Below are 24,835 nucleotides of genomic sequence, written 5' to 3'. Positions count from 1 at the left end.
ATAGAAGTGGGAAAAATTGTTGGTATTCATTTATTTAATGTGCCCAGAGTTGAGTAAGAACTAATTTTAAAAGTTTAGGTTTGAATAGAGGAGCAAAAGTCATAGAGAGGGACTTGAAGTCTCAAGGAAACTTCTGGAAACTTCTGTGGGCTTTAGCTGTTGATGGGCTGATGCTCTTTATGGTGACAGCTCTCGATTTGGTGTAGATGTCTCACCAGCCTAGTTTTCTGGGTACTCGTTGGATGAGTGACACTCCGGAGCCTCAAAGAGGAGGGACGCAGGGTGCAGGTGCTAGGTGAAGGGAACTCGTGTTTACTGGCCATCTACCGGGTGCCAAGCCATGCTGAAAGGCAGAGATTTCCAAGAGAGGAGAATGGTTGGGAGATAGGAAAGTGTTAGAGGAAGTGTTCTATCCATGCCAGAAAGAAATAAGGTGTAAACGACTGTGTGGCATGCCATAGGAGAAATGGGAAGTGTTAAATTCCTCGGATTCACTGCACAGTAACTTGGGGAAGAGCTCATGATGCTAGTCAAGTTATTTCTTAGCCTCTGGACCTCATGGTTCCTGTTATGAGATTTGGCTAAGCTAGTGGCAGAGAACCCCCAGCTTCTAGTGTTTTCTTCACCCCATTTCTACAGCAGGTGACTGATCAGGTGACTATGAGGGAGGGGTCACATGTGATGAAAACACTGAGTATCTCAAACCAGCTCCCTTGCCTAGGCCTCAGTTTTGAATGTGGTAGATGAAAGGCTTGACTTTTTGCTAATAGTTCTCCCAGCTCTGCTGTTCCTTCTGGGATGAAATGGAGTGATTCAGGCTGATCCGCTGATGTTTTACTGCTTCTCAAGAATGCTAAGAACAGGGTCCCATTGTGGCTGCAGATTGCTTTGGGGACCTTTCATGGAAATTTCTTCATCTGGGACCTCTTTCCCACATCCATATATGTTATGTTTTCTCTTAGGATTAAGCTGGAGCTGAGAGCATTCTACTGTATTAATCAACACCTACTGCAATGTCATGGTCATTGGCTCATTGGCATTCCATAGATCTCCTACCCACCCTAGTAGGAAAAAGCAAATTGCAAAAACCGTAGAAAAGGCAGTGCCCATGAACAGACACATTTAGGAAATAGAAAATTACTAAAGGATGCCTCTTTGGCAAACTGGGTGCTATCTGTCTATCTGTCTGTCTGTCTGTCTGTCTGTCTATCTATCTGTTTATCTGTCTATCAATCTATTTTTTTCTTATTCTTTTCTTTGCCCCAGGCCAGCTGATGTGCATATTTCTCAGGTCCTGTTAAAGCTCTACAGCTCATTCTCAGCCTGCCTGATCTCAGCCTTGCTCTCAGGTCCTCAGGAGGAGTTTGGTTCTCTTGGACCATTGTGCTACTGGCTATTTAATCCTTTATCGTCACCATGTCCAGCTAGCATCCACTTGCCTTCCAGCAGCTGGGAGAACTGTGCTCCTCCAGGGAGCTGATTTGAGAAACCCAGGCTTCCACGAGCAGAGGTCATTCTGTCTAGAGATCCATGGCTCACCTGTCCATCCCTGGGGAGCAGCTGTGGCTCCACTGTCCTTCAGAGATACAGACACAGTGGGGCACATTCTAAGGAGAGCAGATAGTAAGTGGATCCCAAAATGTGTCGAACGAGGAGCAGATGAAGGAGCTCGGCTTCTGCTTGGTGATGACGAGGCCCATGGAGTTATCAGAGTTGTCTTCAAGAGGTCAGAGTGTTGGCAGGTTGTCATGAGGAAGAGGGGCTAAATTTGTCCCTTGTGATCTCAAGGGAGAGGATTAAAGTGAAGGAAGAAACATTCCAGGGGTTTGATTCAATGTGGGAGTAGTTTTCAAGCTCTCATTAGATCTGTAGAGGGGAGTGGGCTACTTCAAGAGGCAGAGGGTAATTTGAGCTTTGACTGAACACCTGTTTGCTGTGATATGAAAGGGGTCATGAATATTTGCAGGGCATTGAGGTTAGATGAGAAGGAAGGTCCCTTCCAACATTGGAATTCTGATTCTTGACCCCTCTTGGTAAATACAGACCTGGTGCACTTCAGAGAATATTCCTGGGGTCAAGGCTGAAATACAGCAATGTGTATAAAGAACCTGGAGCTGCATTAATCACAGTGCAGAGGTACAGTGGAGTGTACATGTGCGTATGAGCACGTTTTAAATTAGGGAAGGGGCTGGAAAGAAAAATTAACCAAATTAAAGCAGCATTAGGAATGATGTGGACAGAAGGTAATTAGTTGCCATCAAATACTGAAAATATCAATCAGACGCTAATTACTATATGGTTTCTTTTATTAGCAGAAGGTATTTTCAAATTTTGTAGTTTTCAATCAAGAGTAGGGATAAGGAAGGTGTCTTGTGGAATTATTTAACATGATGTAGGTTTTCAGAAAAAGAGCACAGAAGATACATTGAAATGTTTACATTTTTGCCATGTGTTCATCTTTCTTGTTCCTAGCATCATAGAGCTGAAATCTGTCTTTGAATCTCCCTTCCCCTGCTCTCTTCTTTCCTGGATAGCTGACCGGAGGAGACTTACTCCAGGCCACCAAGTTGGTGTCTGGGAATGTGTGTCCATGGTCAGGGTCTGGCTGTCTCTCATCCACTGAGCTGCCTTTCTAGAGTTGAGCTCAGGATATTTCTGGTCTCTGCCTATGTTCCACCTTCTGATCAAGGACCCACAGCTATCCAACTGTAGCTGGAGTTGAGGGTCCCTTTGTTGCCCTGGTCAGAGGTCTCATCAAGGTGTCACCCTTCTGCTTTTGAAGAGGCCAGGGAGCCATGGAGAGGAGCACCTTGGAAACACGCTGCACGTGGTGTGCTGTGTCTGTGCTCCTGACTCTACATGTACTTTATTGATATCAAGTAAATGCCCACTACAGAAAATGCAGCTCTAATAGGGTACTCCATAAAATTATGCTCCCTTCCCGAGATCCACGTGAACTGCATGTCATCTATCAGGTGTCACTGAATCTCTGTAATGAATAATTCGATACCACAGCACCATCCTTCAAACCCTGTGTCTGCACAGGGAGGCTCTTAATTCAGCTTGCTTGCAGGCATCCATAGTGGGCCACAGAGACCAGCTTCTGAAGTTGTTTCCAGGGAAGTATAGCAGAAAGGATGTTGGCTTTGAATTCCAGGTCTTCCTGCATGGGAATCCAGAGTCTGCCTTGGTTCTGTGTCTTTGGGCAAGTGACCTAACCTCTCTGAATCTCTGTTTTCTCATCCTTAAGTGGGGGCTAGTAGCATCTTCCTTGTAGTGTTATCACGGGATTCCACATGTACAGAGATACCCGTGTGTGGCTCATAGCAGGCATTTGGTGGATACAAACTCCTTCATTCCTTTCCCTTAACTTCCTTTTTCTTCATACTCTGTCCTAGAAAAGGATACCCACTTACTTGCTGTTTGTAGGGAAAATTTTATTTACCCACTGATCACAATTGTAGTGTCACAATTAAAGTTGAGGAGAAGAAAGAAAGAGGAAAAAAGGTTTTGATTCTCCTTATTTCATCCCACAGAGCCATCAGATCATTCTGTGACCAACTGGAATGTTATAAATAATTTAGTTCTTCTCATTTTTTAGATGACAGATTAAGGCTTCAGACATCCCGATGTGTGACCCAGAGACACACACTCACCTGCCCTTGGATTATTTGCAGGTTTTGGGTGACAAAGACCTGGCTGGTGACACTGAGCAGGAGATGGTAAGAAGGTCAATATATGAAGAAGCATTAAGCTTTTGCAAAGCTGTGGGTTCAGAAGTAGCCATTAGAGAGGGATCATCTGAGCTGGGTGATAACTCAGCTGAGAGGGTTCTGTGCTTGAGAAATGGAGAAACTGGCTCAGGAATTCTGCAGGCAGAGTCCAGAGAGGCTGCTATGAGGCTGCAGTATGGTACCTTTCATCTGAGGATGGGGGTCTGGCTCTGAGGCTGTACCACAGCATGCTGTGATTCTCAGAGATCAGGGTTGCCAGAGGAGCAGCTGTGACCTCGGGTGGACTGAGAGGGGGTTTAGAGGGTGTGCCTGCATGTGTGGGGAGGGCAGAGGTGGCGCAGGCAGGGGAGCCTGAGAGAAGAGAGTGGACAGGAACACTTACTGAGCACCTCAGAGATGAAATCCCCTCAGTGACTGTCAATAATATTCTCTTTATTCCCAGTTTATAAATGAGGAAAAAAAGGGTTAGAGAATACAGAGTGCTTGCCCGAGGCCACACAGGTAGTGTTTCAGCACATAAGTCTGATGGAAATATGCCCCATTCAGCACTTCTGAATCCACGTCTAGAGTCTAGGAATTTGGAAGAGGAAAGGGAGAGGTGAAATGGGAGCTCTTTTTCTTTCTATGTTTAACTCTACATTCCCTGCCCTCCCCGTATAATCATTGAATTTCCACTTTTGAAGCCTCAATGGATGGGCTGAATTCTCCATAAACTGGCATTCTTATTTTTAGGAATCCCTCCATTATGAACTACACTACATTGATAAAGATGCTCTGTTAAAATTTCCAAGTGTTATAGTTTAATTCAGCAGATGTTTTCTACCTGAGGAGTCTCATAGGTACAAGGTGCATGCTGGGCTGTGTGACAGTCTCCAGGGAGGTGGACCCCATGTTCAGAGTTCACTGCAGAGAGGAGGTTACAGGGAAGCCAGCAGTCATTCCATAGGAGACTGACTATGTACATGCCTGAGTTAAGGGGGCTCGGACATTCTTTGGGGTTTCAAGAAGAGAGCTTTGTATCTGATTGACATTCTGGAAAGACTTAAGGGAGAAGGTTCTACCTGAAATGGCACTGGGTGGATGGGCAGGGTTTCCTCAGGTGGAGATGGGGGTGGAGGAAGTGACGTATGCACACGGTCAGGAGGGTGGCCGTAAGACAAAGGTTCAGGTTGGCTGAGGGTGGGATATGGGTGTTAGAATTTCAACAACTGCCCTTATTTTGTGGGTTATAAAAGTAATGCATGCCCATTACAGAAAATTTGGAAAATATATGAAAATACAAAAGAAAAGCACAGGCAACCATTATTCCAATATTTTATTGTATTTTCTTCCAGACTATCCATCAGTCTGTATAAACATCTTTTAAAAACTTCTTTTGACAGTTGGAATGCATACTTCTTATAGAAATTTGGAGTATACTGAAGAGCAAAAAGAAGAAAAGAAAAATCACCTATAATCGTAGTCAATAAGATTCTTACGACTCTCAAGATTCTTGCATTTTACCTATTTGTGGGCTTGTTGCTGTTGTTGTTGTTTTAATTGAGATGGAGTTTTGCTATCGTTGCCCAGGCTGGAGTACAATGGCATGATTTTGGCTCGCTGCAACCTCCGCCTCCCAGGTTCAAGCAATTCTCTTGCCTCAGCCTCCCAGGTAGCTGGGATTACTGGCATGTGGCACCACACCAGGCTAATTTTTGTATTTTTAGTAGAGATGGGGTTTCACCATGTTGGCCAGGCTGGTCTCAAACTCCTGACCTCAGGTGATCCACCCACCTTGGCCTCCTAAAGTGCTGGGATTACAGGCGTGAGCCACTGCACCCGGCCTGTTTTGTGGTTTTAAAGAATGAAGATGACAGTTTTGAAAAAGCATGAGATTGAGACAGACTGGAAGGGATGAGAAAGACGGCAAGGAGGGAGCTGAGGTGGAGGGAGCTGAGGTGGGCAGACAGGGAGGAGGCTGCCGTCACCCTCCAGCTGGGAAAAGAAAGGACATAAAATTTGAGAGACTGGAAATGGTTTCGTTTGAAACGAGTAAGCGGGAAGCACAGAGGGGACTGCCAACTTTTCTGTGAAGGACCGGGAAAATGGTGATGCTGTGAAAACAGAGACAGAAGATAGTGACTTGGTAGTCACTTTGGTGGTAGCTATATTGAATTTCAGGTATCAGGGAGACTTCCAGGTGGAGATCCCGAGCAAGAGTTGGAAATGCCTGTCTTTTTTAAGCTTTCTCAGGTGGGTGGTTAGGGGTTCAACATCTCGATTTGTCATTTTCAGATGGATGATATGTGGTTTGAACTACATAGAAAAAGGCTGCTCTAAGAGTATAAAAAGGGCCGGGTGCGGTGGCTCATAGCCTGTAATTCCAACACTTTGGGAGGATGAGGCAGGCGGATCACCTGAGGTCAGGAGTTCGAGACCAGCCTGGCCAGCATGGTGAAACCCTGTCTCTACTCAAAATACAAAAATTAGCGGACATGGTGGCGGGTGCCTGTTGTCCCAGCTACATGGGAGGCTGAGGCAGGAGAATCACTTGAACCCGGGAGGCGGAGGTTGCAGTGATCCGAGATCGTGCCATTGCACTCTAGCCTGGGTGACAGAGCAAGCCTTTGTCTCAAAATAAAATAAAAATAAAAATAAAAGGGCAAAAAGGAAAGTGTAAAGTGTGTACTTTACAGAAAGCTAAAGTAGGCAAAGCCAGTTTGTTACTTTGAATGGTCAGCAGCTGTGACGGGACTGGGGAACGTGCACAGCCTGAGGGCGGAATGACTGCCACTCCTCCTATCCAGCCTAACCTTCTAGGATCCCAGGCGTGGAGGCTGCCTTGGAAATTGTTGTGTACGTGACTGTGTTCTGAGTGAAGTCTAAAAGCAGGGGAAAGAGCTGGAAGAGAGGGAGCATTTGGATAAGACGCTGAAGGAACATGTGGTAACTGCACATGTTCTAATGAGAGCCCAGCCTCCCTGTTGGTTTCCACTCTGACGAGACAGACTGCTCTTTCTACCCCATCTGTTGTTGGAGGGTTTGTTATTCAGTGGTACCCTTAGTAGGCAGAGGTGAAGAGTGGGGCATTCTAGTTAACAGGAGTGTGCTAGTTAGCAGAGAATGGGGTGTACTAGTTAGTAGAACTTGCCCTAGCCAATTTGCATAGTGATCCCGTAGGACATGTCAGATCAGGGAGACTGCCTTTCAAGAGTGCTGAAGCTGTAGTGGTTGGCCTCTTAGCTATTTTTAGAAAATCACATTTTAACAATCACAATCTCAGATCTTTACCAGTCAGGTCAAAATTTGCAGTGTCAATGTGTTTTGGAAAAGAGCTGTATGAAAATTTGAACTTTCTTTAAAGTTCTTTCTGAAGATTTCATATGAGATCACAAATCTTAAGGGAAACTAAAATCTCACAATAAAAAATCTCATAGATATTCATGAGTAATGACAGATTAAAATTGTGAGTAGAAATGCAGCAATCTTAAGGTAATTCTAAATAAAAACAATCTAGTAGGATTATTGGAAAATTCTTGTCAAGTAATGATTTTGTAATGATTGTGCCAAAAATGTAAATCTGATTCAGTGATACAGTTGTAATTTGATATATTCTTTAAGTCTCTTAGGTGCTTAAATCATGATGTAAGTTTGAATATTTTTTTTCCTTCAATTTAAAACTTTATTTCTACAGAATGTAAATGTCCTTCAGAAGTTCCTAGGGGAGGTGGTGGTGGTGGTGACAGGTAAATTCATTGCGCCTATGACTGCCGAAGGCCAGTTTTCAGACCACTGTCATCAGTATCACCTTAGGTTAAATATTTTGTAAGGAACAATTTAGATATATTCTGTAAAAGGTACCTTTTATGCTTTAGTTCAGGTCCTCAGGGTTTACCTGTTTCTTGTTGTAGCCACTGCTGCTGCAGTGAACCCTGGGAACTCTAATCACCTTCATGTAAGTACAACTTGAAAGTGCTTCTCTCCTCTTGCCATCTGCCCAAGGTGACACACCCATGTGTGTGCAACTGTGAAAACAAGCCTATAAGCTCAAATTCTAAAGAATATGAATCATGTGAAGAAAGGCGGCAACAATATGAATAAATGAAATATAAATTCACTCATGAAGTTAATTTTTTGAAACAAGCTGAAAACCATTTTAAAATGTGTGCTTAGGATGTTCAAAGAGGTCAGAGAAGGAATAACAGGAGGATACGACAGAAAATAGGCACAATAAAACGAACTAAATATAAAACTTGGAATAAAAATAGCTATTGAAATAATTTCATACATGGAACTCTTAGATTGAACCCAGTTGATGAAGGACTTAGTTCATAGTTCTAGTGAATAGTTCTGATGCAACTAGATCAGGGAAAAGAAGAATGTATCAATTAATCAGCAGTTAAATGACACAAAGGATAAGTTGAGATGTCCCAACTGACATGTAAAAGGAGTTCCAGAGAAATAGAATTGCAAGAATAGTGGAGAAGCAATTTGAGAATATAATAGCTGAAGACATTTTAGAAATAAAGATGTGAATCATATTGAAAGTATATTTTAAGCCCTAAGCAAGATAAATAAAAATTAATGACATCTAGATTTGTAATAATTAAACCCCAGAATATTAATGAGAAAATGTTAATAACTATAGAAAGAAAAGACATTGCCTACAGAGAAATGACCATCAGACTGACAGGAGACTTATGAATGCCAATGATCTTGAGAAAATAATGGAGTAACATCTTCAAAGTATTGATGAAATTTATACCCAGCTAAACTTTCATTCAGTAGTATAGACATAATAGAAATATTTCAGATATAAAAAAACGAGATTTTATAACTCATACACAGTTACTATAAAGCCTCTTAAAAATACTTCAACAAGATGAAGAATTAATGTAAATGAATGACATAAAGTATAAGAAACAGTAATGAGTTCAAAAATGATTAAAATGTTGATCACTGAAATAATTGTAAGAAAACCATTTGTGTGTGTGTTAGAAAAAAATATAAAAAGACAAATCTTTACACTGTGGTAATGAGATAGAGATTGTTCAGTGTGAGGGGTCATGAGTTTGGGAGAAGGTCAGAAATACTAACTTCAAACTTGGTTAGGAAAACATGATAGTGAAGTGGGTATGTAACAGTTGTAAGGGTAAACACTAGAAGAACAATTTTTGTTTTCTTTTTGCCTCCAAATTGGCCAAGGGTCAAGAGCAGTCAGAAAAGACTAATAGAAGATAGAAAATGAGGGAAAAGAAATAAAAGGAGGAGGATGGTAAGTAGAAAACACAAAATGAGGTTATGGAAAGAAGTTTAAATAGCCAGAGTAAATACATTAAAATCATTAATTAAAGGAAGAGAATATCAAATTGGCTAAGAACCAGAATCCTGTTATATGTTGCTTGCAAGAAATGTACCTAAAATAATGACACATGGAAAGGTTAAAAATGAAGACTTGGAAAAGATATGCCTGGTAAATGAATACAAAAAAGGTAATGTAGGCATCTTAATATTAGAAAAAATAATTTTAAGAACAAAAGGCTTTAATAGCATTAAAAATACTAAACAATAACAGAATAATAGCAAGAAGATAAATAATAATAGACTTGTGTATGCTAATAGCATAGCCTAAACTGTGTATAAGAAAGATTGACAGAACTAAAAGAGAAACTGAAAAATTCACAATCATAGGAGGAAATTTTAATTGACTCTCTAAGAATCAGATGGCTCAGTTTGCCAGAAAATTAAACATATATAGATGATTTAAGTAACAAATTGATAAGCTTTTACATAAATGTCTGTAAAACCCTGTACCTAAATATAGAGAGGAATTTTATGCTTTTCAAGTACACAGAATATTTACAAAAATTCACCAGGTTGTAGGTGACAAAATAAGCCTCAACAAATTTCAAAATAATGAAGACCACATTTTCTTAACACAATGTGGTCAAATTGGAAATAAAATTGTAAAAGTAGTATATGAGACAGACCATATGTTTGAAAACAAAAATGTATACTTTTAAGTAATTCATGGGTTAAGAAGGAAATGAAATGGAAATTACATTAGAATTCTCTACTCTTTCTGGCTGTATGGAAGGCATACTAAAATCAGAGTGTTTTTATACACCAGTACTAAGTAATACAAAAGTATGGTAGAAAAACAGTATTTATAACAGCACCACAAATCATGGGGTACATAGAACTATATGTAATACAAAAGTTTAAGATCTTTATTTTTTTGCGATGGATTCTCACTGTGTCACTCAAGCTGGAGTGCAGTGGTGGAATCTCAGCTCACTGCAACCTCTGCCTCCTGAGTTCAAGCGATTCTTCTGCCTCAGCCTCCTGAGTAGCTGGGACTATAGGTGCATGCCACCACACCTGGCTAATTTTTGTATTTTTTAGTAGAGAAAATAATATGTTGGCCAGGCTGGTCTTGAACTGCTTACCTCAGGTGATCTGGCTGCCTTGGCCTTCCAGTGTGCTGAGATTGCAGGCATGAACCACCATGCCTGGCCACATGTTTAAGATTTTTATGGAGAAAATTATAACTTGGTATTGAAGGACATCCAAGAAGACTTGAACAAATGGAGAGCTATGTTATTGTTTTCATAGTAGTAAAGTGCTATGTGCATTTATACCTTGCATAAGTCCTCATTCTACCACGTTAGCTAACCCTCTAGCTGATAATGCAAACACTAACTGGGGGATTTTATTTATAAGGGCTCTAGAATAAAATACGAGTTATTCACACTAGCGTCACCTGTTAACTAGTATTCTGAACTAGTTAGTGCAGCTTTTCATTGTGTTGTGGTTGGTTTCATAAATAGGTTGAGTTTTTCTTCTCTGCTAAGAGGAAACAGTACCGAAGTTCTTTTTCTTGTGACATTTGTATTATAAAAACTTGGTGTAGGGGTGGAGCACAAAGCTCCAGCCCCCTGAACCTCTGCCAGTTAAGATGGTGTTGGGTTAGGTTACGTCTGGTTACTGTCCTGGGAAAATCACTTTTATAGAGATGGGCTTCCAAGTGGTTTTAAATTTATCTTTCTATTGAAGTTTTTAGGTCAATTATATATGTTGACTAAATTTACAAATAAACTTGTGTGTCCAAAAAAATTACTAATATGACAAAATATTTCCAAATTCATCTGTAAGTTCAATGTAATTCTATTTAAAAATTCTAAAGGATATTTTATGGAATTTGACAAGCTGATATTAAAGCTGAATAGTAATAGGTCAAGAATAACAAAGAAAATTTTGAAGAAGTACAAGGTAAGAACACTTACTCTACTAGGCATTTTGACTCATTAAAACTAGCCTGATTACCACCCCCTGATATTTTCCTACAAATCTGCTCCATTCACAAGGTCCCCCCCTTAAGCCAGTAATCTTCGAGTCAACCATAACCCTCTCTTTCTCTCAAACTCTGTGTCAAATCTGTCAGGAAATCCTTTTGGCTCTATCTTCAAAATATATCCAGAATTTAATCATGACCCATGACTTCCTCTGCTACCGCTTGGTCTAAACCACCATTATCTCTTACCTGGATTACAGCCATAGTTTCTTAACCATTCACTGCCTCTGTGCTTGGTTCACTCTAGTCTATTTTCAGCCGAGGACAGCCAGAGTGATCTTGTAAAACATAAGTTTTGTCATTTCCTCTCCTGCTCAAAACTCTACCGTGGCTACCCATTTTACTCAGAAGAAAATCCAGAGTCCTTAGTGATCCCACAAGGCCCTACACATCTGGCTTATCTGATCCGTGTCCTGCTACTTCCTCCTTGTTTATTCCACTCAAGCCACACTGGCTTCCTTCCTGCGCCTTACAAATAGCAGGCACGTTCTTGTTGCCCCTGTAAGACTGCTTTCTCTGCGCCTTCCCAGGGATATCTGAACGGGTGACCTCACTGCCTTCATGGCTTTTTTTGCAGCCACCTTCCCTTTGAGGCTCACCCTATTGAAAATTGTGCCCTCCCAGCCCTCCTGATCTCTCTGACCTGCTCTGCTTTTCTTTTCATTTTTTATAGCTCTTTCTACCTTCAAACTATGTCATCTACCTATTATTTTTAATGTTGTTAATCTTTTTCCCACCAGAGTATACACACCAAACAGGGTAGGATCTTGTTTGCTTTGTTTACTCATTTATCCCAGGTGCTTAGAGCAATTCCTGTCATACAGTAGGCAGTGAATAAATATTTGTTGAATAAATGATGAAAAACAGGATAGTATTGGTGTAGGAATAGACAAATGAATGGAGCATAACAGAAAGCCCAGTAATGGGACTACTTACAATGATGTCATATAAAGGTAGCATTAGAGATAAGTGGGAGAAATAATGGATTATTTAATAGCCATTTATTTGGGATACTTGGTTATCAATATAGAAAAAATAAATTGAATCCCCACCTCACACCCTACGCAGAGATTCTTCCATATGGATTAATAACCTAAAATTAAGAGCAAAACTTTAAAGCTTCTGAAAATACAGGATATTATCTTTATAATCTTTATAGATGGATGTACTTATACAAGTTACAAAAAACACAAATGATAAAGGAAAAGATAGAGAAATTTAACCACATTATAATTTAAAACATCTGTGTGATGACAGACATCATAAGTGAAGGTAAAAGCAAATCACATATGAGATAATATCTGTAAACATGTAACTGGAAAAAATAGCATTCAAAACATAAAAACTGCAAAAAATCAAGAAACATATAAGAACCCAATAGGAAAATGGACAAAGGCACTTTATAAATGAGAGAACATGAGTGGCCCACATACTGTGTGAAGAGATGCTCAACCTCACTGGTGATTAGCTATGTATATAACAAATCACAGTGAAATATCTTTTTAATTTTTTTTAGACGGAGTCTTCCTCTGTTGCCAGGCTGGAGTTCACCAGGCTGGAGTGCAGTGGTGCGATCTCGGCTCACTGCAACCTCCGCCTCCCAGGTTCAAGCAGTTCTCCTGCTTCAGCCTCCCGAGTAGCTGGGACTACAGGCGTGCACCACCACACCCAGCTAATTTTTGTAATTTTAGTAGAGACAGGGTTTCACCATGTTGGCCAGGATGGTCTCAATCTCTTGACGTTTGATCAGCCTGCCTCGGCCTCCGAAACTGCTGGGATTACAGGTGTGAGCCACCATGCCCGGCCCAAAATATCATTTTAAGCCCATCCAATTGGCAAATACTTATATACTTCTAACACCAAATGCTTGCAAGGCTGTGGCGCAACAGAGATCCTCTACACTGCTTATAGGATGATTGCACCTGGCAAACTCATTTTGCCTACTTGTCCCTGTAGCAAGGAGCCCAGAGTGCCCAGGCAATAGCTGTATCTTATAACTCAATGGACTCTTGCTATATTCCTGGATGAAAGTGTACTGTTTTGGGGACTAGGACCTGTAACTCTACAGAGCCAAGAGTTGTGTGAACAAAAACTGCAAAGTCTCCTGATGGGTCCCTGAGATGGTAAATGAAGTCAATCCTGTTTCTCTCCTTTGCTTTCCAAACACATGTATTAATCATTTGGAGAACATGGTGTGTCCCTACCTTTGGAGTCTTTGATTCAGTGTCTTCGAGTCTGGCACCCACCTGCACAGAGTTCGTTCTCTGAACTGGTGCTGTGGCTGTGCCTTGGGCCCATTCCAGTGCTTTTTCAGGATGGCAGTTCCTGGCGATGTACAGTATAATAAAACAGGTGGAAACCGGCCGTGGGCTCACTGCTGCATCTTCCTTGCTGCAAAGTGAGTTGCTTGGTCTGATGGATGTTATTTATGGGATAGAAGTTGGCCAAGACCCTGAAGGCAGGAAAGTCAAACCCATGCCAGGAATACATGTGCATGAGTGTAAGAACACATCACTGGCCCTTTCATCATGGAAGGGGCCTGGGGTAATCCTTTGCCACCATAATGGTGGGTTGGTCCTCTCAAGGAGTGGTGCTGTGTAAGGCACTTGGTGACAGTCTCTGTTGCTGGCCATTTGGACATTTGGTGGTGGCAGTAGCTAGGTGGGCCTTGCTGAGCGGGTGTGCATGCTGTTGGGCCGTGTGTAACCTGTCTCTGCCATTGTGGCCAGTTTGTTCCTGCATCCATCACGCAGGTACTAGGGTGGCCAGTGAAGACACTGGCCAGCATCCCCTGGCTAGGCCCCTTTCCATGCTTTGTGGACGAATGCCTCTTTCATGGTAGATGCCCTCTGACTGGCATTATTATGTGGTACAGAGATCTTCATGCTGCATACTCACTCCCACATGTCCACCTGTGTCCCTCTACCCCGCATTTCCTAATTCCTCATCTTCCAGTCTTTGTGTTTCTGGCCTCTGACTAGTCAGTCAAGCCACTTGCAGTTGCCCTTGAGTCCACCGCTGTCCTGAGCTTGGGCTGTTCTTCCCTCTCTGAAGGAACCAGTTGGGAGGATTTTTTCCCTTACCCCTGTCTTTCCTGACCACTCTCAAGTAAGGCTGCAGTGTGGCTGCTCTGCATTTCCAGCCCGCACCTATATAACGAGCCAACCATTCAACAGCCCCCCACACCGCTACCCCCCAAATCGGCCTTTCTCTTGTCCCCCAGCTGGTTTTACAGGATTGCCACACAGCTGTAGGTGTGAAGTGAGGGAGGGAGTTGGTGCAGCCTGGTGGGTACTGGGGGAGTCTGGCTGTGTATTCATGCAGCTCACGTGTGCCCTCTGGTCCTGCTTGTGCGTGATTCCAGATGTACAACTTCTTTTTTGTGATAGACTGTGGCTGCAGCCCCTTGACCTTATAATCTAGTGGGTCTGATGGGACTTACCTTTTGATGGGAGGTTTCAGCCACATCGCCCCCTGGTGTTCCATGGCTGTGCAGTCTGCAGTGTGCTTCATTGTCACCCATGTCATGATCTCGAAGTGCCTTTTCCCATTAAACTAGGCTTCTTGGTGAAATGGTTGATTCTGGGACTGGGGTAGGAAGTGTACAAGGTGAGTCGAGGACGTCCTGTCAAACCAGAGAGCAAAGAAGCTATGAGACGACTGCGGACAAGGAGCCAATTTGAAGAAGGTCTCACTGGCCAAAGATATGACTACTGGAGCTTACATGAGAGCAGTAATTGAAATCATCAAATATGTTTAAATGAATACCTTTATGATGATGTTTAAAAAACTCTTCGATTAGCCTGGGAGATAGCAAGTTCATCATCTTGAAGACACTATGTAAATGGATTAATCAAGCATTTATCTTCCCTGTCCCTTATGAATTGTACCACTGAGTAACAAAGTAGTAGCTGAAGGGAAGCTTTTCATTATAAGGTATGAAAATGAAACGATAGAATTAGAAGATCACTAGTTTGCAACTCTCCAGGAATTAACATATCTAGGCATTGAGCATCCATGGATGCTAACTAGACATGAAAGAGACATTTAGGCATTCTGTGCTTTCTAATCAAAGACCATCATAGCCCCATCTCTAGTCTTGCCAAAGGATCAATTCTGAGTCTGATGAAGCCTCTGTCAACTTGCAGAAAGTTGTCCTCTGAGGATGGAGGCATGAATTGAATTGCACCATGAGAACATAGTCCTCAGAATCCACAGTGTGAGAAACTGAACAGGTCAACTAGACTGTGATCTTCGAGGGATAAGGTCAAAGGAAAAGAATGGAGACAGTGTATTGATTAAAAGAACTTAAAGATGGCTGGGTGTGGTGGCTTATGCCTGTAATCCCTGGGTGTGGGAGGCTGAGGCGGGCAGATCACCTGAGGTCAGGAGTCCGAGACCAGCCTGGCCAACATGGCAAAACCCCATCTCTACTAAAAACACAAAAATTCGCTGGGCACGTGGCACGTGCTTGTAATCCCAGCTACTAGGGAGGGTGCAGCAGAAGAATTGCTTGAACCCAGGATGTGGAGGTTGCAGTGAGCCGAGATCGCGCCACTGAACTCGTGACAACCTGGGTGACAGAGGGAGACTCCATCTTAAAAAAAAAGAAAAGCTTAAAGACATATCAAATTTAAAAAATGAACAAGACTGTAATGTCAGGGGTGGACACTTAGGTGATAAAAGTGTAAGAAACATAGGAGGTGATTACTGTGAAAGTCAGATAACAGTTACTTTTTGGGCTATAGGGTGTCTGTTGGGATTGGACTGTAGCACACATGGAGGCATGTCTAGGGTAGATGGCAAACTTCTGATTCTTGACCCGAGTGGTGGTTGTCAGGGTGTTTGCCTAATAACAGTGCATTGAAGTATATGTTTGTTTTGTGTGGTTTTTTTTTTTTTTTTTTTGCATCAGTTTTATTTTATAACAAAAGGCTAAAAAGAAGCATTTAAAGAAAATAGTGCATACTATATTTTATTTGCTGATATAATGATTACCAAATTATTGAAATGTATGAGTACTTTTGCTATAAATAAGCCTGTTTTCTTTGTTTAAACACACACACACACACACACACACACACACACACACACACACACACACAATTTTCACGCTCACACCTTCAAAGCCACATAATAGAATGTTTAGGTTAAACCTGCAGCCCCTAGTTGAAATGTTGCTTCATGGAGTTTTATCCTCCTAACAACCTGTGTCCTAAGTCACATTCCTCTCCAGAAATGTGGACATTGGCCGTATTCCAGTCCCTGAGACACTGTTTCAGCCACACGTGGCACCCCAGACCCTTGCCCACCTGCATCCTGGTCATTCATTCTCCTCATGGGGTCATTACTTGATCCCTATTAAGCATTAAAAGTGGATTAAATATCTCTCTACTTACAGGTAATGTTTTGCTTGGTTTGGCCAAGAACATTTTAAGTTTTAAAAACCTGGGGCCACTGTAGTGGGACCATAGGCAAAGGTCAGGCCAGGCTGGCTACTAAAATGGCCTGTCACGAACCTTGTACATGAAGGTTGAAGGATTCTGGTGTTCTCTGGTGCCATCGCTGTTAGTCATTGTGCAGCACAGAAATATTTTATTCAACAAACTCTGCAGACTGCTGAACTTCAGGGGTGGATTGCCTTCTGCCTGGCGCTCTGTACGGATCCTGGGGCCCTCATGGTCATTTACGCACAGTGAAGCTTGTGCTCACCTACAGCTTGTGCTTCTCCAGAGAATCCTTGTCATCCTCCCCTCATCCCAGGGAGTACAACAAAGGAAAATGAATAGTGAATCCTTTTGCTGGAGACCTGTGGATACTTAATTTTTATAGATACTCAGTAAATATTTATATTCACTAGCAGCAAGCAATTCACTTGTAAATGGAAAAAATGGAGTAGTAGTGTGTAACATAAGCATAAACAGATGCTTATGTTATTTCTTTGAATATTTTGCCTTTCTTTAAAAATGTAAATTTTTTAATCTTTAAAGTAATAGGAATCTAGTACAGAAAAATACGAAGAATGAAGAAATATTCCTAAATTGTCACCACTGTAATACAGTCATGGTTATCACTTTAGTATACTTAGTATATTTTCTTCGAGTCTAATTTTGGTGTGAAATTCTTTAATAGTTGTAATAAAAATGCATTTGTGTTTTTTCCTTTTTACTTTAGCCTTAGATAGTTATGATATCACAGACATTTCCATGTTGCAATATTATCACAACAATAATTTTTTACTGCATTAAATTTTATTATTTGGTCTTATATTTTTATGTTAACCTAGTTTTGGTTAACACATTTTAGCAAATAGAATATTTTTGTATAATGTATAATTTTATTCAAATTGCTTTTTGGGTTTTGTTGCTTTGGATCTTTAGAGTAGAATATTAAAGAGTGTCGAGAATTTCAGTAAACTTCTAATTTATCTTTTAGCTCTGTCATCAAATCTAGTAAATCAAGTGAGTGTAGGAGTGAGAGGTGTGTAGTGTATATTAATTTACCAGCTGTTGTTCCACTCAGGATCTCAGTTATATGTAACTTCATAAAGCCATATAAAATTTGAGTGAGACAGTAATCTTTTTTTACATCTAGAAATAGGCCATAGAACACCAGTTGTACTGGACAGTTTAGAAACTTATGGTAGAAAATGAAGGTTTTGTATTTGGAGCCAAAGGAAGTGCACGGCAACGTTTTCGACGTGTGTGAGTGTGTGTGTTCTTGGGAGATGGGTTGTGATTTTCATCAAGATGTTCAGAGATCCTGTGCTGCTGGTATAGACACAGTGTTTGCTAGTCGAATGGAATGCTACTTTTGTGAGTTTGTTTGTTGTTGTCATTCTCTCCCTGTCTCCCCTCCAAACCCTTCTCCTGCATTCATTATATCCAGAAATAAAACTCAGAAAAACTTACTTTTGGGTAAGCAGTGATTTATCACATGCAAGTTTATAGTGATTAAAAAAATTGTAAAAACTAAACACATATGTGACATTGTTAATTGGAAATATGCATCAATTTATGTTGATTTTGAAAGTTTTCCCATTAAAATGAGTAACTTAGTGCTATACTTTGTTAAAATATTTTTTAAAAAAAATATGTGACCAGGGAGCGGATCATTCAGTAAATTTTCTATTAATTCAAGTTATGAATTGAATGTGGGAATATGAAAATAGTTACCCCCTTACTATGTTATTTGGAAATGTGTAGATTTACTAACTCCATTAAATTTGAGGCCTTCTAAGTTTTCGCACAGCTAAAGCAAAGAGATATTATATGCAAATAATCGTAAATGAAATTATTTACCAATGTTAAGAACTCTCCTTCTTTAAAAGATAAAATCTTAGTCATTTTTGGTTATCAAATGACAGGAGCACCTTTTCTTTTTTTTTTCGTCAAACAGGTATGTCAATGTGCAGTGATCACTTTGTTTTGAATAATCAGTATCTTTTTGTTTGTTTGTTTTTTAAGGAATGGGCTGTTTCTGGGGAGCTGAAAGGAAATTCTGGGTCTTGAAAGGAGTATATTCAACTCAAGTTGGTTTTGCAGGAGGCTATACTTCAAATCCTACTTATAAAGAAGTCTGCTCAGGTAGGAAGAATTTGCTTTGTTGTATTACTAGGAGAAACAAGGAAGGGCTTGTCACTACTGTTGGGTGACAGGCTCTTTAAAATGGAAATATGTTTTTTTTTTAATGTTCCTTCAGTCTTTATTATTTTCATAAATATACTTGTGGGTCTCTCACTTTGTATGTTTAGAAGATGATAATCTTCCTGTGGAATGTACCATTTAGCTTTTGCTGTGAAACAACCACTCTAAAACATGGTGGCTTCAAACAGTCATTTTATTAGCTTGTAATTCTGATGATCAGCAGTTGAGGCTGGGCTCAGCTTTGTGGTTCTTCTGTTTGCCTCACCAGGGATTTGCTCATGTGGCTAAGGTCAACCTGTGGGTTGCCTGGGGGCTAGTTGGCCTAGGCTGCTTTACTCTTAGGCCTGGCAATTGGTGCTGGCTGCTGGTTAGCACTAACTGCCAGCTGGGGTGTGGGGATGATGGACCATATGTTTTCAGCACGCTGGTCTGAGCTAATTCACATGGTGATGGATGCAGAGAACTTAAGAGCAGCAAGAGAGGATGAGCCCCATTCTCTGTTTGTGTTACATTCACTTTTAAACCATTGGCCAAAGCAAGTCATACGGTCTAGGCCAGAGACAATATGGGATGGCTCCCCAAAGGCAAGAATATAGGAGGTATCAAGAATCAGTACCATTGCAACAATCTACCACATGAGACAAACATTTCATATACTGCTTGTGTTTTCTGGAAGGAAAAATATTGAAAGCCATGCTATAATGCAGGCATCAGCAAACTATTGACTCATAGGCCAAATCCCACTTGCTGCCTATCTATATAAGTAAATTTTTGTTGAAACACAGCTATTCTCATTACTATTATTATTGCATATTATCTATGAGTGTTTTCATGCTACAGTGACGGAGTTGAGTGCTCGCAACCAACTATGTGGTCTGCAAAGCCTAAAATATTTACTGTTGGGAGCTTTACGGGAGAAAAGTTTGCTGACCTGTACTTTAGGTTAACAGGATAGGCAGATGCCCTCATGACAAATTCTATCTTGAATACCAAATTACCTCTCTGGATTTGTTTCTGACCTTCAAGGATTTCCTTTCCTTTCCTCCAGCTCAGGTAGCATTTGAAATGTTTTTCTAAAAAACTTATATTCACCATTTTAAGAGGTCTTAATAGGGAGGGAGTATCTGGAGCTATAGTCCACTATATAGATGGAAATGGGGTGTAAAATGTAAAGTTTTATCTTTTCAAAATAAAGGCTTAAGTAAGTGTGGTTTGTGGAGGATGCATTCAGCCCTCCGAGGGCACCATGAATGATGGAGGGGAAAAGCTGGAGTGTGGGAGCTTGGTGAATAATGAGCATGTTGATGTGTTTGCTACAATACGAATTTTATTTTGAAATAACATTTGAGCTGTACAACAATGAAAATATTATAAAAATGTGCACATTCTTATTTTTTCTTGCTCTAGAGAAGGATTGAAATATTCTGATTGGTATGGAGAATGTGGTATAATGAACAAATATTTTAATGGTTAACCTATTTTTTTTTACTTCTGTTTCAAAATTAAACAGATGCTTATGCATAGCTATAAATAGACTCAAATGAATCCTGGAGATCACCCAGGTGTATCCTCTCGAGTCTTAGGAATGGAAATGAATAGATTCCTTCCTGTCATTCCAGACATGACTTAATGGCCTAAGAGAAAAAAGTTGCTAAGAAAACCCCCAAATATCTACTGCTTTATCCCTATTATCCTCAACCAGCAATATGTTAACAATCAGTTAGAATATTGCGATTGCTTGTTTGCTCGAACCCTTTTCAGTTCAGCTGTTTATGTTAATAACAACATGATAATTACCATGTGTTAAACTCATGCTATATGCCAGACACTCTAATAAGCACTTTCTCTGTCTTTGCTTTTCTCTAAGCAGTTCCATCAAGTATGTCAGTTTCTGTCTTTTACAGAGGGAGTGTTGAGGCTCAGAGAGGATAAATAACTTACCTAATGTCATACCTAGCAGGAATCCCTACCTCATTAGCTCTCAGCTCAAAGTCTATGCCATTGACCGTGGTGTAAGTCTCACAGCTGTTATCATATCCCAGCCATTCTCCATTTATCCCTTTGCACTTCCTTCCACCAAGTCACAAATTCTCTTTCATATCTATCCTTCTGCTATATTTTTTATTATATTGGTGTGCTTTTTTTTTTTTTTTGAGACGGAGTCTTGCTCTGACACCCAGGCTGGAGTGCAGTGGCCGGATCTCAGCTCACTGCAAGCTCCGCCTCCCGGGTTCACGCCATTCTCCTACCTCAGCCTCCCGAGCAGCTGGGACTACAGGCACCCGCCACCTCGCCTGGCTAATTTTTTGTATTTTTAGTAGAGACGGGGTTTCACCGTGTTAGCTAGGATGGTCTCGATCTCCTGACCTCGTGATCCGCCCGTCTCGGCCTCCCAAAGTGCTGGGATTACAGGCTTGAGCCACCGCGCCCGGCCTATTGGTGTGCTTTTAAATGATTAAGGAGAATGCCAAGGAAATTCTTTTGTCTTCCTTATGTTTAGAAGGAAAAAGGGCAAAGTCAGTTCATGCAAACAGCTGGTGTGTTAGAGGCCTCTAGCAGTGGTGAAGTACAGAAACCATGGAGGTTGGTAAATAACTCGATTTGATATGAACACTACCTGCTAAGTTCACAGTAGCATTGGGAAGCATGGTTGTCATGGAAACTTGTTCCTGATTGGAAAGGGATAGTTATAGGGTCTTACCCAGACACAGAAGGAGAGATGATTTCTTTCCCTAGGCTTTTTTTTTGTTCTGATCATAAAAGGGAAAAACGAAAAGGCAGAGAGGAGCTATGATAGAAAGGCCCCCTGGCACAGAAGTGGGGGAGCCTTCAGGTCCCTGGGAATAACAGAGAAGGAGAACAAATAAGATCCCTAGCTAGAGTAATTATGGCAACCAGCTAATTAAAGATTTTTGACCGAGGAGAGGGGTGGGGGAGACGAAGCAGGTTACACTGGCGGGCCTCCCCTCTGAAGCCTCTGGTGCTCAAAGCCTTGCTGAACAAGTCAGCCCTGGAGGGGTCTGACTTGAAAGAAGGAAAGGAAAAACCCAAGGCTCTCTGGTAAGATGCATAGTAATTGCTGAGGTCCAGTGTGGGGGAAATACTAGTCTGTACTGTAGTATTTGCATTGATTTCAAAATTGCTTTCTCTTGTGCTTGCAATTAAGTTTATAAAACTTTGATCACAATCCGTGAATATTTTGTAAAGGTTTTTACTTTTATTGTGTCAAGAAAAGAAGCATAGGGACCTGGATTGTGTGCAAATTCCTTCTCTCATAAAGCAGTATGCTTGAGCTTGAGGTACCTTGTGGTTTCTTGGGGCAGATGCCAGAGATATGGGAGGAGGGGTTAACAGAATCCACAGGGTCAGCTTTACTACTGCTCCGTGCAACCTCTTATGTGATGACACACATCAGAGCTTCCACAAACATTATCTCAGCACACAGGTGGGTGAACACAGGCTGAGGAACCATCAGCTCAAGTTTGCTACCCCTGCTGCGCCAGTGAGTCTGCACAGCCTCAACACGGGAGAAGTGAGTGAGAGAGTGTGGATGTGAGAGTAGAAGCAGTGTGTGTCCAGAGAGGGTGTGGATTCATGTCCAAATGGTATTTCTGTGTGGAAATTGATAGGCCAGTGACTCTGAACCCCAAACTGGAGTTGTGACTAGGCATATAGAAAAGATAACATGGCTTCTCATAGTAGCTGAGAGAGGACGTGTCCCCATTGTGGGCTCACTAATGGGGCTGTTCGTGGTGGGCAGTCTCCATTGCTTGGTGCCACTTGCACCTGACATCTGTAGAGAATACAAGGGGACAGTCTCTTAGGAATTTGGAATAAAGTCACCTGTTGGGAATGGCAGTATAAAATCAGCCTGCACTGAATCACAGTGGAGATGGACAGTCACTGGGAAGAGAGATTGGTTTCTGTGTCAGTAGGATTTCAGAGTAACCTAATGGAAAGCCCTGACTATGTAAAAGGAACATACGGCCTTAGCAGGAGGTTGGTGAGCTAGAACAGCCTAGGAGAGGGGAAGTCCTAGCCACTCTCTTGGGTGTTCTGGCTAGACCCACAGAGCCTAATATCCTGGCACTTTTAAGTTGTGTCACTAACCTTATGTTCTGATCCATGCTCTAAAACTTTCCAATCTTTTGTCCTCCTGTGGGGATTATTTACAGAAAGAAAATGCATTGAAATCAGGTTGGTCAGGCACGCAGTTCTAATTCTCACTTAGGTTCAATAAAATGCCACTCTGAGATATACATCTCAGTCTATTGTGAGTTTAGTCTGTACAGGTCATTCTCTCCAAATTGAGTTAACCTTGGGTTGAGTTATATGATGAAAACAGAGTTTTGGCCGGACCTCCATGATCTTCCAAGGCTTCACTTGCCTCCTGCATTCCCCTAGAGATTTCCCATCCCTTGCGTGTGCCCATAATTTCATTTAAACCTGCTTTAAAAGTGAATGTACCTTTTAAGTAATCTATAATCTTCCCTTCCTCAGGTTCATTAAGCACTGAACCAATAGTGCACAGGCTGAGAAACTTTCCTCACCCAGAGGTTTTGGGCCTGAATTCTAACCCCCCTGAAAGCCACTCACCACCAGCTTCTGCACCAGGTACCCAGTCTTGGCTGGGACACAGGGTAGCATCTCTTATGGCCAGCAGACCTCTGTTGGGCCACTGTTCTGATGCATTTCTGATCTAAGAGACATGCTGAGAAGTAATTCATGTCTTAGTGGCCACTGTTTTGTACCTAAAATGATATCCCAAAGATTAATCTGTCCATTTGTGTTTCCTACAAGCTCAGCATCTGGCTGGCACTAGAAAACCCAGAACCTGGACTGGAATAGCCATGAGGAGCCTAACTTGTATGTAGGCCTTACTTGAATAAATTAAATATGCCGCTTATTGGAAAGGTACCACATGCAAGGCATTGCACCAGGTCCTAGGAGAAGATTGGTTGTGATGTGAAGAATACTAGTTCCCGTCTTCCAGAATTTTCTCTATAGTCAGATGAAAGCTTGATCTTTCACATTTGTTTTAAGGAGTTGGGCTGACACTGGTTTTCTCTTTACGCATGCACACACACACACCCCCTCAAACAGTTGTTATGCAAACCAACTGATTAACTGGCATGCTGTTGCTTTACTACATTGATTTTAGAAGTAATTGAGCTATTCAGATTCCTGAATGCTCAGATAGAGAATTATTCTTACATTTTATAATAATGACTGTACAGATGAAAATATGAAAAGACATTCTGCAATGGATAAGCATTCTGGGTTAATTTCAGTGCATTAGCCTAATATACAAATACCCCATTTCTGGCAAGAAAACCCAGGATGTTCATTCACTGGGTAATATCTTTTCATATTTTGCTTACAGATGTTCAGAACAATTCCATGTTTATTAGTCTATTCAAAAGCTTTTAGAAATCTGCACAGCCAAGTGGCACTGAATCCAGAAGCATGAAAGGAGCTGCACAACTTTTCCTTGTAAGTAAGATTTGCACAAGCACCATGGGAAATCTGGGGCCCAGACATTTCCTTAACAACAGAATACTCCAGTGAATTTTCAAGCGGGCTGTTCAACAGAGGTCTCGAGCAGGAGCCCAGGTGTGGGAAGAGCAGAGTGTAGGAGTCCTCATGTGACCCTCGAGGGTGGTGATGCGACCAACTATATGGTCGGCAAAACCTAAAATATTTACTGTCGGGTGCTTACGTATCCTGCCCTGAGCCCATTTCCTCTCTTGTAGAATGGAGCAATGCTGCTTGATGAAACCAGTTGAGTTGTGATTGGATTCTTATTTGATTTGTTTTAAATCTGAGTATTCTAGAAAATCTAGGATATACACTTTCTAGCTCTTGGGCATGTTAAAGATGAACACTATGGATCGTGAAGCATTGCTTGGCAGGGCCTGGGCCAGCCTGCAGCAGGTATGCCTGGCACAGCACACGGAACCCATTTTCTTCTCTTCTTCACCTGTGTTCTTAGGAGGTCAGGTCATGTCACCCCTTTTCCAAATGCATGTAATTATTTCCTTGATGCTTGAGAGCTTTAACTAAGCATGGAATAATAATTTCCCCACTAATGTAAAACAACTCAGTATACTTTTTTTTTAAGT

The 24,835-nt window shown here is 41.3% G+C and overlaps 1 protein-coding gene across 5 annotated transcripts in view; it reads left to right on the top strand.

Annotated features, from left to right (window-relative positions):
- The window catches only part of MSRA (methionine sulfoxide reductase A), a 365,945-nt gene that overhangs the window by 162,934 nt on the left and 178,176 nt on the right, over positions 1 to 24,835 (top strand). For 4 of the 5 annotated variants that reach the window (XM_010353452.2, XM_010353454.2, XM_010353453.2 and 1 more), the window contains one exon: positions 18,534 to 18,653. The exons of the other annotated variant lie outside the window; for it this stretch is intronic. In XM_010353452.2, coding sequence (XP_010351754.2) covers positions 18,534 to 18,653 — 120 coding nt within the window. The remainder of the gene's footprint in view (positions 1 to 18,533; positions 18,654 to 24,835) is intronic. 5 annotated transcript variants of the gene reach the window in all.

The sequence above is a fragment of the Rhinopithecus roxellana genome, chromosome 9 (assembly GCF_007565055.1).
Source record: "Rhinopithecus roxellana isolate Shanxi Qingling chromosome 9, ASM756505v1, whole genome shotgun sequence".
In the NCBI taxonomy this organism is placed as follows: domain Eukaryota; kingdom Metazoa; phylum Chordata; class Mammalia; order Primates; family Cercopithecidae; genus Rhinopithecus; species Rhinopithecus roxellana.
Note: the sequence above shows the minus strand (reverse complement) of the source record. Positions and strands in the feature narration are given on the sequence as shown.